Source organism: Pleurodeles waltl, chromosome 9, assembly GCF_031143425.1.
Source record: "Pleurodeles waltl isolate 20211129_DDA chromosome 9, aPleWal1.hap1.20221129, whole genome shotgun sequence".
NCBI lineage: Eukaryota > Metazoa > Chordata > Amphibia > Caudata > Salamandridae > Pleurodeles > Pleurodeles waltl.
This window is the reverse complement of record NC_090448.1, coordinates 233,221,179-233,237,531: the sequence shown is the minus strand read 5'-3', so window position 1 is coordinate 233,237,531 and position 16,353 is coordinate 233,221,179. Positions and strand designations below refer to the sequence as shown.

Genomic DNA, 16,353 nt, shown 5'->3' with positions numbered 1-16,353 from the left:
AGATGCATCACTCAGCAGCATTTACAGTGGGCTGCAGTGGGCGAGATGATGGCCTTGTGTGGAGATGCATTGCGCAGTGGCGGTTCCGATGGGATGCAGTGGGTAATACAAAGTCCTTGTGTTGCGAGGGTGTGCACACCAGAGGCGATGCATTGTTTCTGACAACGATGCGTCTAGCAGCAGAGGCAATGCGCTGGTTTTGCAGTGGATGCGCCACGTAGGAGATGCAATCTGAATCCACAGATGGGCTGGCAGAGCACCTCCAGGCCCATTTCCAACGGTCCAGGATTAGGTGGCACCACTTGGGAAGCTAGGACTTTAAGATGACAGAGTTCAGGTGCTGGGTTCGAAGCTGTCAGAAGCCTGTTCTGTCCCTGAGTCTTCATATCAGAAGGCCAGCCAACTAGCCCTGGAGTCACTCTGGGGTCATGGGTTTAGATGCAGCTCCAGTCCTTCTATCCCAGGAAAGTGGTCAGCAGGTCAGCACAGCAGGGCATCAGTCCTTCCAGGGAGAAGGCCAGCAGAGTGGCCATCCTTTCAAAAGTACAGGAGTTCTTCTTTCTTTCAGAGTCCACAGGTTCAGAAGTGTGCTAAACAGTTGGGTCTAAGGGTCCAATATTTATACCAGATGCCCACTAAGAACAAGAGGATTCCACCCCTGAGGTGTGAGGCCTCCCTTTCATACCTGCCCAAGCCCTTGCGTGTCTGGAGATGGACACAAAAGACTAGTGTCAAACCCTTTTGTGAGAGTGCTCAGGCTGAACCTTGTGGATGTTTAACTGGGGTAGGTCACAAGTCCTTTCCTTCATCAACTCAGAGTGCCCATCCTGCCAACAACTAGCTTCGCTTTGTCGCACTGTCTGGGAGCAATACACAAAGACCAACTGCTACCTACACCTGGTCATATGACCCAGGATCAGGCTGAAGCAACCAAATGCTTAGTACAAGAAAATGCCAACTTTCTAAAAGTGGCTTTTTCAGAACAGTGGCTAAAAATCATACTTTACCTTTAAAGAAGGGCTTTATTAACTACAATTGTTTAGATGCCAAACTTGCCCTGTCCACCTGCTCCCAATTGAAAGTTATCACGAATGAAATGTAATAAGGTAAACCACTATTATTCTATGGGAGACGTAAGCCTTGCAGTAACGAAAAAACACATTTAGAAGTTCACTACAAGGACATGTAAAACTTAAAAGTGCATGTCCTACATACTGCACCCTGCTTTCTGAGCTGTTCAGGGCCTACCGTGGGGCTGATTGATATGTACTAAAAAGAAAGGTGTGGGCATCGTAAAGGGTTTATTTTGCCAGATCTAAATGGCAGTTTTAAACTGCACACACAGGCTTCAATGGGAGGCCTGTGACATGTTTAAAGGTGCTACTTAAGTGGGTGGTTCAATGAGTTCTGTAGGCCCACTAGTAGCATTTAATTTACAGACCTTGGGCCAGTGCTTAATTTGTAAATAAAAAGGTGCCGGTGCTCAAAGCTCTCCTCTTAAACATGTGGCTGCTGCAATTAAATGTGCGAGCACATTATACTGAGGCAGCGTAATCCTGGAGCCACCTACGGTCCATTTATAGCCACTCCCTGCCCGTTCAGCTCACTCTGTCAGCTTCCTGCTTTTCTCCTTTCTGACACTTTTTCGTTTTTCTCTTCCTCCTTCTTTCCCACGTGTCTTTTGCTCGCAGTAAATGCTTGAGACAGAAAACTAAGCGCCGGCCCTCAGAAATAAGTTGCGGTGCTCAGCACCGGAAACAACAATCACAAGTTAAGCACTGCCTTGGGCACACGTAGTATACCTTTACTAGGGTCTTACAAGTGAAATAAATGTGCCAGTTGGATGTAAGCCAATTCTATCATGTTTTAAGGAGAGAGAACAAGTACTTTAGCACTGGTAAGCAGGTAAAGTGTGCAGATTCCTAAAAACCAACAAAAACTGGTTCAAAAGACAGGAGAGTGAAAGCTAAAAGTTTGGTGATGACCCTGCAGAAAGGGCCAAGTCCAACAATGGGCGTATGGAATTTTCAGGGGCATGGCTTTACAGGACGCAACGCACATGCCTGTGTACAATGCGTGTTTTTCTGACATTATTACAGGTTACCTATGGAGATTGAGAGGTAATGTTTTTGGTGTACGTACCATAGTTTCAGGATTGGTGATAACTGACAATGCCTGCGCCTTTTAGGCTTTTGGAGCTAACGGTATTTCTGAACTCCAGTAGCACTCCGTAACTGCCTCATTCAGAGCCACATTATTATGGAATAAGGAAGTATAATGTGCCTTGCATTATTAACATTAACACTGATTATATGCTTTTATGCATGGCACTCTAAATGCACCTGGATTGTCATTTCAGTAAGAGTTAAATGGCATGTTAAATGTAGCAAAAAGAAAAAAGGCTGCAATTGCTATATTTATTTAATAAAAAGCAAACAATGAAGTGTTGTTAAAGTATTTTTTTTTGTCTCTTTGTAGGCCTCACAGAACGCAACTTTATGAGAAGATTCCATCAACATGCTGGCCAATCGTTTATTCTTCTGATTACAATATTACATTTATGGGCCTGGAAAAGCTTCACCCTTTTGATTCAGGAAAATGGGGAAAAGTGATCAATTTCTTAAAAGGTAGGGTACATACTTTTCTGCTTTATTGTATGTAAGTCAAAAGTGATATATGTATAAAGAGAATGGAGGAGTTAGAATACATTACATTTGGTTTGGCAAGAACAGCTCACTTATATTGTTATCCAAAGACCATCTAGAACACCAGAAATATCACTCTGCCACAAACCTAAAAGACACACCTGTAGTATAAGAATCCAGGAATGAAGAACAACGGAGAGGCAGGAATGGTAAATTCCAGTTTATTAGGTAGATCTTCAGAGGAAGAAACTCCATCCACACCAGTCCCAAGCTCTCAGCTCCAACTGACTGCTGGAATGTTGAAGCATTCTGATCACACCACACGGAGAGTGAAGGGGGGAAATATATCATACCAATAGAGATATATACTACATAATAGATTAAAAAGTACAAGAAAATACATGTAGAAGGGGAATAACAATTGCACTATAATTTACATAATACACTGGGAAATAAATAATACACCACCCATAGCTGCACAGTAGCAGGTGTCATAAGACTGTTCAGAGATGCTGAGCTGGTGTTCTTAGTTAAGAGGTTTCTCAAAGGGGAACACAGACTTTGGCAAAATGGTCCGTTAGAGCGGCTACAAGAAGAAAACAACACACCAGGCTACTATGACTGAGAACCCCTGCAATTTTTTTGAGTTCTCTCGTGAGTCATATTCACCTTTTTATCATAGGGTCGTAGAAATGTTATTGACCCAACTGGACTTTAAAATACTCCATTATTGAAGTGTGCCCTTTATTGTAATGTCCTTCAGGATAAAATGTGTTTTAAAAGTCAGTGGCAACGTTAAAACTTTCATTTGAGTACCAATCAGTGTCCAGTCTCACACTTTCTTTTTCCATCATTGGCCCCAACCTAGTTCACATGGTGCCTCCTATTAGAGATTTGTTTCCACATATTTTTTAATCAGCAGAAAAAGCTCCTGCTACAGTCAGTGTGGCAAGAGCCTTTTCATGAAAAAGTACAAAGGTATCTTTCCACTACAGTACCTTGGAACATGCTAGTGGCTTAAACATTCCTAAAACAGGTGCCTTAACCCCATAAAATATTTTCAAATGTAGCCTGTTGGTGACCGTTTAAGTAAGCCAGAACAGACTTACTATCACATTTGTCCTTGTTACCAATTTCTCCCTTAAGTGCAACTGTATTGAGAATGGCTTAAACTCCGTGGAAAAATGTGTCTCTTTGATATATGTGTACGTCATAGCCCTAATGGTCTTGTGAATTAATATGTTAAACTATATAATGTAACAGGACCATGCCCTGTCTTAGTAAAGATTATGCTTCAACACAATTACACTGTCTATAATCTATGTATGTTCTTCCCATGTCTTGGTTCTCTTGTGAACTGTAATTTCACAAATTGGAAATTGTTCCACATTGGAAATGTGGCTCAACCCCTCCTCTAACCCAAACATCGCCACTGCAATTACAAAGGGGTGCAAGATGATACATTAAGACCGCCCCAACAAACTCGGCGGGGGCATCACCATCACCTTCAAAGAAATCATCCGATGCACCGTCACCGACAAGGACACTGCACATCACCTCAACATCCAACTACAGACCAACTCCAAGACCCGGTCCCAGGGGTGCCTCCACCAGCTTTCTGCGATGCTATCTCTAACCTCATTGCACCACTAGCCATCGACTCCTACCACTACGTCCTACTCGGCAACCTAATTTTCCACGTCAATGACTCTAACAATGCCAACACTACCACCCTCCTTGAGAACCTGAACAACATTGGCCTAACTCAGCTGCTCACCGAACCCACACACAAAGCCGGTCAAACACTCATCTCCATCTTCACTGCTAGCAACATATCATCTTCAGCCATGTCACAGAACTCACCTGGACCGACCACGCCATTGTCCACTTCATGATCTCTGATGCTCGGCGCGCCATCTACAAGCATCATAGTTCCTCCCACCGCAGATGGAGCAAGGTAACCAAGACACAATGAACACAAACCCTTAGCACCACTCAACCCGAAGCATCATCAGACCTTGATCAAACCGCCCAGAACTTCTCTGCATGGATCACCATCTGCACCGATAGTTACCCCATTGAAACAAGCAAAAAACAATAAAACCTCAAAACAGATCAGCTGGTACCCACCAGAGCTCAGAACCATCAAGCACAACTACTACCGACTCTAGAAACTATGGCATACCACAAAGAACCCTCTGAAAAAGCTGCTCATAAAGCAGCCCTCAGCAACTACCACCTACGCATCAAGAAAGCCAAGAAAGAACCTATCACAGCCCTCATTGATATAGCGGCCAACCACATGAAGAAACTTCAAAATAGTCAAGGAATTCTCCAACCCGACAGCCACAGAGAACACCATCCACCCATTTCAAGAACTCTGCGTCTCTCTCTCTCTCTGATTACTTCCACACCAAGATCATCTCCCATCTACAACAATTTCGACCCCCAGCTCACGTGTCTCAACCTCAACTACTTCAACCAACCAACACACACCAGCTGAATTCTTACTGCCTGGTCTCCTCCCACTACTCAGAGCACCACGTCCACCATGCCTTCCATCCAGTCCAGTGTACCCACTGAGTTGTGCCCTAGTGCCGGATTACCAAATAGGCAAAGTGTGTACTAGCCCATGGGCCCCACTCTTTTTAGGGGCCCAGCAACAATGGATCAAAATAATATTGATTTGATCTTGAAAGAAATTACAATCAAGCTTTCTTAAATTGTTTCCAAAAGATAGAAAAAAATGAATCAACTCAAAGAAACAAACACTTTACATTAAAGACTCTATAGAGAAAATACTGTACTAACTTAATGTACCCATTAACAACTTAAAGTACATAAACCATAGACATCAGATTTACACAACAGTTTGTCTCTTAAAAGCTCATCTACTGTCAGTTTGTAAAGTAATTTGGTGCAAACTATGTACGTGTAATGTTTAGTTTTGTGTAATAAAATTGGTTTATTAAAATTGTTGGTAAAATAAAAAACATATTAGCAGATAATTTGCGAGGGGGGCCCTGAAATTTCGACTGCTTAGGGGCCTCCACAGGGTTTAATCCGGCACTGTGCCCCCACCGACTCTTCAACCTTGGAACCATCCCATTCAGTCCCAAACTCACCAGCATCATCAACACCTCCATCTGCACGGCAGCCTTCCCGGACAGATGGAATTATGCAGAGGTCAAACGCCTCCTTAAGAAACCCTCAGCCAACCCCAGTGAAATAAAAAAATATCGACCGATTTCCCTGCTCCCTACCCAGCCAAAGTACTCGAGAAAGACATCAACCAACAACTCACTGAACACCTGAAACAAAAATACCTACTACATGCCAACCAGAGCACTGAGACGGTGCTGATCTCTGGCATAGATGACATCAGATCTCTCCTGGACCACAGAAAAACTGTGGCACTGATCCTCCCCAACCTCTCTGCTGTGTTCGTCACCATCTCCCACCACATCCTTATCGACAGATTTTACAAAGTTGGCATACAGAAAAACACCCTACAGTGGATCGCCTCTTTCGTTACAGGTTACACATATCAACCATCGACTGAACTTCCATCTAACCTCAAGACATCTGCGCTCCTCCTCTCTTGCCCTCATACACACTCCCTGTAGTCATTGCAGTCGCAGCAAGGGCCACTCCTTCTACATCGCCACCAAGACCTAGAACAACCTGCCCCCAACCTCCAAACAGCACCCTCACTGACAGACTTTAGAAAGAAACTCAACCCGGGCTGTGCGACAGAGACCTCGCACCGGCAGCACGCAGATACCCATAGGGGTGACAGTGCTGCACTTTACAAATGCTGATTGATTGATTGCCAGGATTGTGTAGTTCGACCAGATCTCACATAATGAACCTTATAGCCTTTTACCCAACCCAGCTAGTTACCCAATACAGGCTTGTATTCGGGTGTACCAAAGCTCCAACTTTTTGCTGCCGGTTTTAGTCACCTATTTTTTACACTACTCTTATTTTTTTAAATTATTGATGCATGCCCATATTAGCTTTTTTCATTATTTTGATTTTATCATTATTCAGATTGCACCTTTCCAACATGTAACTGTGGTATTACTCTTTGGGCATACCGTGTGTTAGAATACCTCTCTAATTTTTCCTTGCAGCATTGGGGGCCATTTAGACAATGCTAGTCTGATGCTTATCGTGCACATCCTGTTCGCCGTAGATGGTTCAGGGATGCTGACGATTGTGAGTGTTTTCTCCATCAGCTGACGTTTCAGTGGTCTAGTAAGTGTTCTTCTAGTAAGGGTTCTTCTCTAGTGGACTAATGGCGCCATTACTCACTTACATTACAGTTGCCCATTTTTGTTCCCTTTGTTAGATGATCCTGATCTCTGGATGGGACCCTGTCAATTCCTTGAACTCATACTTGGTTTGAATTAGTGAACAATCCACATTTGGTGCGACTCAATAATAAGTTTCCTTCTCCAGTTCATTATACATAGGTGATTGGCTAGACACAGCGCATTATTTCACTTAGGTTGAACCATGGCATTGTTCACTGCTGATTAATTTAGTTATTAACTTAACATTGACCTACTTTTTGATTACTTCAGATTTAGCCCTACTGGTCCATTTCAGTGAGTACACACCATGCAATAGTACCTGCTTGCCACATTGTATACCGATCCCCACATTTAGGGCGTATTTACCATGCTACGTTTCTCTAATCCCTGGTCCTGCTTCTTTCAACTTCCAGTCTATCTGTTCTTGCTAGACTTCAATGCTATTGTTCTGATGATGACCCTTGAAACGCCACATGTTGAAGACAGTATTGACATGTACATCCTTAAGGTTTACTAGAATCTCAATGTTCAGGTCCCTTGAATTGTAGAAACTTGCTAAATTGTACTATTGTTCCCTTGCTTCTATTTATTATACACACAAACCCACTGTTTTACTGTCACCCACTGTGTGATTATCCGAGCACTGATAGATTTTTGAGAATCCGATTTACTCTATGAACTATCATACAATTATCTATTCAAGTCTGCCAGATGTTCCAGTACTATTTGTCATTGCTGGGTAATTTCAATTATTTGTGCACATGTAGAGTGACTGTTCCGTCTATAAGCTTCGTATTCATAATTACCAATATATTTGAGGTGGAGTTTTAAAAACATAAATGTATACTTTGAAAGACCATACTCTTTGTAGCTCCGGACCCTTTCTGTTGCTACCCCATGGCTCCTAATTTGTGGCATCCCCGGAACACATTTTCCATTCCCAGCATTGCTGTCATAGATAGAAGTGCAATTAACAGTTAAAAATAAATCCCTCTGAACCATAGAAGGAGCAAACACCAGATCCTAGCTGTTCTATTGGTGTAACTGTGTTCCTATATCGTGTGGCTGTGTAGAAAATCCTGTGTCCACAATGAAGCTCTGCCAGGATGTCTGAAACTCCTTTATTCAATTCATTGTGCATTTATTGCTAGTATTATTTGCAAGTAAAGTTTGAGGGGATACTTGCTGTTTGTATGGTGATGTATATTCTCATTTGTATTCATCCCCTGCCACGTGTGACCCCCTCTCTGTACATCCCTCTCAGAATGACGCAGGCAGCGTCATCCAAGTTGAACCCTCATTATGAATGAACCTCAGCTGCCCTATTGGAAAAGTGCCAAAATGAAAATCAGGGCCTTGGTATTTCGCTTCTGTAGTCTTATTGTGATGTGTGTTCATGGAGGTAAAAGTTTTGAGCCTGCTGTACTGAACACAGTCTCACAATTGAGAGCTGTAAAGCACACACACATTCACCCCTTGGGGTTGAATAGCATGCATTCAATTCAATGGTACTATTTTTAACAACATTGAAAGGATTAAAGACTGAAAGGACCAACTGGAATATGCACTTGTGCACTTGTGACCGTGATGTCAAGCAAAGATTCTTGCTGTGGAGGCAATAGTCCACTTATCCACCAGACCTGGACCCTCCAGAAAACTGTTGGACCTACAGCTTCGAGTTCTTCTGGTTTATCTTAATAGCTTTCTAATCCCACAAGGAATAGATTTTTGCCAAGAATTCCACAGAATGAGCCCCCAACTCATTCTGCAACTCTGTAACCAAACGTAATTAAGCATCCTCCTCTCATTTCAATCAGTCCTGTAGAGTCTAGTATTCTGTGCTTTCCTCATTAATAACAGTTAACCTAATGGACCATTCCAACCGTTAATTGTGTGAAAAAAATTAGGTTGCAATTCCTGAGTAGTTCTGCGTTGCAAAGGCAGATTAGGACTCAGTCAATAGATGGCCCTGATGTAGTGGCTAGGGAAGCCTGGTCATAAGGGTATCTCTGTCATCTATTGGCTATCACTATGATCAGTGTATAGAGCAAGCCCAGTATTATGAAAGGTTATTACTGACTCTAAGTACTTAGCCTACCTAATCAGAGCAAAGGTTGGGGTCTGAAACAAATTAAATTGAAAGTCAAAGTCAGAAAAAAATGTGTTGCAGTCCAAGGTAAATGCCATATGTGTGGAGTTGTTGGCAAGAAAAGAAACCCATTCGGCAGGCTCCCATTTGAGCAGGTAGCTGCTAAAAGTTTGCCTTGCATATTGCATACTTTGCAGTATGGAGAATAAAAGATCTATTTATTAAGAGATTGGATTCTGGAGTCAAGCCACAGTACCCTTTGATGAATCAGGACTTAACAATCATCCCTAGTTATACATATATATGTTCGAAATGTTAGAGCCTCCTTAAAGATCTTAAAGAAATTATACTCTATTCAGCTGCAAGGAGAGGAGAGTAAACCCTCAGACAATCTCATCTGCAATGCAGACAACCTGTGAAAACATGGGAACAACCAGCCTCAAGAAAAGGAAGCCTGATGCTGCAAACATTTCCAGCCCCTATGTATGTGCATAGTGAAATGGCATTAATGAAAATGATGATGTTGGACTGGAAACCCAGTCTTCTCACAAATCAATTCTTAACAAACTATTCTTTGTGTGGGATGGGAGATGTTCTGTGGAAACATGTCTAAGGACCCTTTAAAACTTTAAATGATCTACTGTGCTCCATATAGTGATGTCTATCTAATGGCAAGCCCACCATAAGTGTGACACTAAGAGCCACCCCTTAACAAGCAGTGAATCCAAATAAAGTGTTCTTTAATGCTAGTCAGACTTTGATTCCAAAAAGACAAATAGCGAATACATGTTGACATATTATTTTGGTATGAGTATCCATAAGGCACCTGACCAGACGTTCCATATATTTTATTGCTACATTGCCAACATGGCTGTCATACCATAGTATAAATAGCAATATGTATCCTATAATATATAGAAAAATAAAAGTTGACAGGCAAAGCTGTGGTAATTAAAATGCATAGGCCCTCATTATGACATTAATGGTAAATCCCTCTTACTACCACGGTGACGGCTGCCAACATACCGCCGCGGTGGCGAATATCTGTTCCCCATATTATGACACACACACACCAATCCGACAGAATACAGCCACTTACACAAATCCGCCAGTCCAAAGGTCAGTGCTAAAGTGGCGGTACCAACACCCATACCATACCGTTGTGCCAACAGAACAACACTCACCACATTATGACCAACGGATCACCACAGCGGACATTCAGTGGCGGTAAACCATTGGCAGTACATACCGGCGTGCCCATAATGGACACCCACATACAAAACAACACTACATTAGCCAATACTAAAAACACACACCTGACACTCATACACACCACACCCACCCACCCACAGCACCATAAAACACGCACCCACATTACCCACAGCCCTTTACGAACAACAGTTACTGCTAGGAGATTGACACAAACAGCACAGAGACAACAAGACACACACACACCACATACACCCATACATCTCTCACGCACCCCACATCACACGCCCCACCACATTACTCAACACACTCTTACCAACACACACCACACAACACCCATGTCCCCACAAAGGCACCCCGTTTCACTGATGAGGAGTTTAGGGTCATGGTGGAGGAAATTGGCAGGGTAGAGCCGCAGATATTTGGAGCACAGATACAGCAAATACCCATTGCCAGGAAGATGGAGCTATGGCAGAGAATCGGAAACAGGGTGAACACCCCCTCACCCTCACTCCCATCACTCCACTCCATCCCACACACTGCACGTACACATATGACTAACCCCAATGCCAAATCCTGCATGCCATACCAATGCGTGAACAGCCCTCCCAGCCCTGCATGGACACCAATCACTAAAGCATGCACAGCATAGGAAAACTAACAATCCCACAAACATCACCATACACAGACAAAGGTGGCAGGGCAACAGCAACGTTAGAGGGGAAGCCAAGGATGTACAATATGTCACAGACATGAAGCATAATACATCACTTACATCCCCACAGGTGCCCCAGCCAATCCCAGCGGAGAGGAGGTGCCACGACTATCCAGTCCCCCAACAGAAGATGCCCCCAGTGATGACAGTAACTCTGTACTTCAGGATCTGGACCAATAACCTGGTCCATCAGGGACCACTGGACAGTCAGTCACCTCAGTCCACCGCAGATCCTCCCCCATCAGTATCCAACACCACAGCACCCACCCAGCGTACCCACACCTCTGGTCCTGAGGACACGTCAATCAGCAGTGTGCCCACCTGTTCAGGGACCCCAGGCCACAATTCCCCCCCAAGACAATCAGGGACCTGGGGTCAGTGGCAGTGGGCCCCCATGTTCAGGGGACAGAGGCACAGGCCAACAGGGACACTGGGAGAACCGCTGTGCGCCAAGGGGAGGACAGGCCCAGGGAACCGACTCTCCAGGTGGTACTCACCGAGATCCTGGGAGCCTACCAACATTCCCAGGACACGATGAGCAAGTTCTTTGACAACGTGCAGGAGAACAGGAGGCTGCAGGAGGAACAGTATCAGGGGATCAGGGAGGACTTGCAGGCCATCAACACCACCTTGATCTCCATAGCAGGGGTGCTGGCAGACGTGGCCAACATCATGAGGGACGCAACAGCACAGCAGCGGTCCCCTACCACTAGACAGTCCATTGACCAGCCCTCCACTTCCGCTGCACCTAGTGGGCAGGAGTCCCTGTCACAGCACCCACAGGCCACCAGCACCCCTCCCCCTGCAGAAGGTGAAGAACTCCATAAACGTTTCCTGCGACCCAGACAGAAGCCAGAAACACTAGCCAAGACCACCTCCAGGAAATTAGACTCACCTGATTGTCCCCTTGTGTCCCACACTGTCATATTGTACACTTTGAACTGCCTTTGCTCCCCTTCCTGTGGCCCCTTGGACACTGCACCTGTGCTGCAAACAGACTGGAACAATACCCTGGACTTTCCTCCATCATCACCCCATTCCATTGCACTTTTCCCTCAATTTCATAGTACTACAATAAACTCCCTTGAACACAACTTGACTACTAGTATTTTAGGTGTTGAAAATGTGCACTTATGGAAACAGTCACATCTAGTGCAAATGATCCGAACACTGTGAGAGCATAGAGATAATGACCCGTAGCTGTCTGTACTCATCACATCAGTACTCACCAACATCTGTAAAATGACAAGCCATATATGACAGTAAGTTAAGATGCATTGGAAGTTAATGCCATCATGCTACAGCTACACACAGAAAACATCAACAGTCAGAGGAATGGTCAGTTGCACTGTCTCACCAGTGTGTCATTGGAAGTATTGACGTATAACTGATGTACGGTTGTCCTCATCCTCATCCTCTGCCTCCTCATCCTCACTGTCCTCAGGGTCCACTGCTGCCACAGGGACATCTCCAGTCTCCTCCTCCTGCAGAAAAGGTACATGCCGTCTGAGGGCAAGGTTGTGCAACATGCAACATGTCACTGCTATCTGGCAGACCTTCCCGGGTGAGTAGCAAAGAGACCTGAACCTGGCCTTCAGGAACCCGAAGGTCCTCTCGATGATCCTTCTGGTTCGCTCGTGTGCCTCATTGTAACGTTCCTCAGCAGCCACAATAGGTTTGGATAGCCAGAGTCGCTTGCAAGTATTGAGGGACAACATTTTGCCTCACACAATGATATGGGGATGACACCAGAAGGCATATACTAACATACAGTAGGTGGGGACCATGGCTCACCTATTAGCCACACCCTGTGCCTCTGTAGTTGGGCCATCACATTTGGGATGCTGCAATTCCTCAGAACAAAGGTGTCATGCACCGACCCAGGATACTTAGCACTGACGTGGGAGATGTACTGGTCCGCCTGGCACACCATTTGCACATTCAGTGAGTGGAAGCTCTTCCGATTCCTGAACACCTGTTCATTCTGGTGGGGGGACTAACGCAGTATGTGTCCTGTCAGTGGCCCCAACAAAATTGGGTATATGTCCCATTGCATAGAATCCTGCCTTCACAGTGGCCAGATCTTCCACCTGGGGGAAAGCTATGTAGCTGTACATCTGTTTCACCAGGGCAGACAAAACTCTTGCCAGCATGATTGAAAACATTGGCTGTGACATTCCTGTTGCCAAGCCCACTGTCACTTGGAAAGAACCAATTGCCAGGAAATGGAGCACTGATAGCACTTGCACAAGAGGGGGGATCCCAGTCAGATGATGGATAGCAGATATCAGGTCAGGCTCCAATTGGGCATACAGCCCTGTGATTGTGGCCCTGTCCAGTCTATAGGTGAGTATAAAGTGCCTGTCCTCCAGTGTAGCCAAGTCCACAAGGGGTCTGTACATGGGGGTTTGTCTCCTCCTCCTATTCATCCTCAGCAGTAGGTATCTAAGGGACACAAGAGTGAGTAGGCTGTCACAATTTGAACAATGGAACCCGAACCTCAGTGTAAATAGTGCATTTATGTGATGGGACAGTGGGAATGGTGAGGTATGTGCTAATCTAGGCTGTGACGAAGTTAAGGTTTATATGACCGTTGTCCACCACCATGAAATGGCGACCGCTGTCCTGGATGTAGGGACAGATGGAAGTGAGGTAACTCCGCCGACGTTGGGCATCGTGTCGGAAGGCGGTCTTGCACCGCCATGCAATTCCTCATTGGATAATATGGGGCTCTATGGAGTACAGTGGCCAATGGGGATCAGCGGCGATGGTGATGGTGTACACCGCCACGGATGTGACTGCCATTTTCTATCTGATTCCTCACTTGTTTCCTGACCTTCAACAGGAGAACACCTACACTGCGTGTGCTGCTGCGACCTGTGTCTGGAACCTACCATGGCCTGTGTCTGTGGAAAGGGCCCCTGCCTTCACTTCGGAGGAGTAGGAGCGTTTGGTGTATTGGGTCCCACCCCAGTATGGACTGCTTTATGGGCCTCCAGACCAACAGGTGATACACCTTCGGCACAATGCATGTGGGAAGGATGCATGGAGATGTGTGTACAAGCATCGTGTCATCGGGGGAGGGAGGAATGTCTTGTGGTGGTGTACATGGTGTGCGCTGGCCGATGTGTGTGCCAATGGTGAAGGAAACGGGATTGGCGGGCCATATCTCTTGACAGGCTGGATTGTATGTGTAATGGTGTCCTCCTGTCAGTATTACCTCTGAAGGTCAGTGGCCATCAAAAGAAGGGATTATGGTGTGCCATCGCCAAGGACGCGCGGACCCTGCGGGTCTATGTCAGGTGGAGCACCCACTGTCGGAAACAGTGGGAGGACCTGAGATGCTGGGCACGAAAGACCGTGGAGGCCCAGCTGGGGATGGCCTCCCAACGAGGAAGGGGAGCCTATCAGAACCTGAACCCCTCATGGCCCGCATACTGGCAGTGGCCTACCCAGAGCTGGATGAGTGCTTGAGGTCATCACAGCAGCCACAAGGGGGTGAGTACAGTGGGCATTATAACAATAATTGGCAGGTGGCATGGGATCCGGGTTGTGGGTGTGAGTTAGTGGGTGCCCCTAAGTGCCAGACATTGCAGCGTGATCCAGCTCAAGGGTAATGGGTGTATGGCAAATGCAGGTAACCTAGTTTGTTAGCATTCCATATCAGTCAGGGCTTTGTGGGTCCCGGGAGGGGTGCAGTTAGTGGTGTGTGGCCCCCCATCTTGCCGTGGCATCTAGCCAAATCACTGGCAGTGCAATGCATAGTGATAAAGCCTGAGCCCTGTGTGTGACGGTGCTGTAATTGTCCCAGTGTTTCCTTTCTCTCTCTCTCTCTTTTTTCTTCTGTCATCCTGCCCTTGTGGGCATTAGCATCATCTGGCGGAGGAGCAGGGGCACTGGTGACAGAGGGAGCTACATCCCAGAGGACCCTGGAGGCAGAGTTCACCGACGCTGAGGGAACCAGTATAGTATAGTCATCACTGGCAGTCTTGTGGCTGGCGGGACTTCGACGGTCTACACAAAATGAGGGCCCATGTTCTTCATCTTAATAAAATGGGTCAAACCATTGACATTACAGAAGACTACTGTTAGCCTTTCCCTGTCTGCATGTTATGTAGATTGATTGGGCTGGTGCAGTATTTGAGGTGTGTTACAGAGGTTATTAATGCAAATAGAGGAGATGTGTATTTTAATACATATTGGTTAATGAATTATATAGGAATGAGAGAAAGAGAAAAAAAGGAGGAAACTCTTCTGCTTATTGAGTTGTCCGACATGGTTGGATGAGCCCAACAAAGGCAGTTCAACCTCTTCTTACTACACTGGGGGTATATTGAGCTATAGTTATCACCTTTAATGGTGGTTGATGTGTACCTGGGTGCTGTATCCTTAATCGGGTGAGCTTTCTGCAATCAAGGTCTGGTGGCCCGGCTGAGAGAGGAGCAAACTGTTGCTGTTCCGTAGCCAGTGAGGGGGCATTGTCTACATGGTCTTGTCTTGTCAGTTATATCTGTGAAATATACATGGTTTGTGTAAAGGTGCTATATGCCATGTTGACAAAATATTCAAGTATGTCATGTTTCTTGAGTGTCCCCAGGGTATTCCCTTTAAATCTTTACCTGATGTTGAATATGCTCCTGTATCTTTCCGACCATGTCCCAGTATGGTTTATGGTATCCTAAAAATGTATTTTTTGTATCTAAAAGCACCAGCTATGCATCTAAAGGCTTTGCTCTCTGTTCTATAGTGTCTGACCTTCCACCAGTACCATTGTCTTGAGAATTTTTAATCAGTTCTTTTACAGTGTAATTATGACATCTTTAAAAGGAATCTCGGTTTGTCTCTTCGCTGTGGGTGTGGTTGGGCTGTTTATACCTTGGCCCCAATTCCCATTGTAGGAAATTACTATCTTTTGTGTTACGTCCCCAGTATTTGTGCCCTAGACACTTTGCTGGCTTTAGAATTCTGCGCTTTACTTCTGCTAAAAGCCTGCCTGTGCTCCCCATATAAACATAGTTCAATTGGCTTATTCCTAATTTCCAAATTTGTCTTGCCTATAAGACCCTAATATATGGATATATGGTGTAGAAAATGCATCCAGAGCCTGGAAGTTAAATGTCATATGTGAACTTTAGCACTTATTGTGTCATGCACAGAGTGGGCCTACAAAACATGGCTTCAGCCAAACCTTGTAAAACCTGCAGTGCGAGCTGTCAAAGTAACCATTTTTGACAGGCAAAGAGCTCACTTTTAAATATTGTCACCCCTATATAGTGTTGTAGTCCTCAAGGTAAGGTATATGGTATTAAAAAAGTGGGAAATGTAAACACTTAATGTCACCATGTCCTTACTGTGACAAGGCCCTAAAAGCTATTT

The 16,353-nt window shown here is 45.1% G+C and overlaps 1 protein-coding gene across 2 annotated transcripts in view; it reads left to right on the top strand.

The window, feature by feature from the left end:
• HDAC11 (histone deacetylase 11) overlaps positions 1-16,353 on the top strand; it is a 214,680-nt gene that overhangs the window by 30,297 nt on the left and 168,030 nt on the right. For both annotated transcript variants that reach the window (XM_069206617.1, XM_069206616.1), the window contains exon 2: positions 2,479-2,627. In XM_069206617.1, the coding sequence (XP_069062718.1) occupies positions 2,479-2,627 (149 nt within the window). The remainder of the gene's footprint in view (positions 1-2,478; positions 2,628-16,353) is intronic.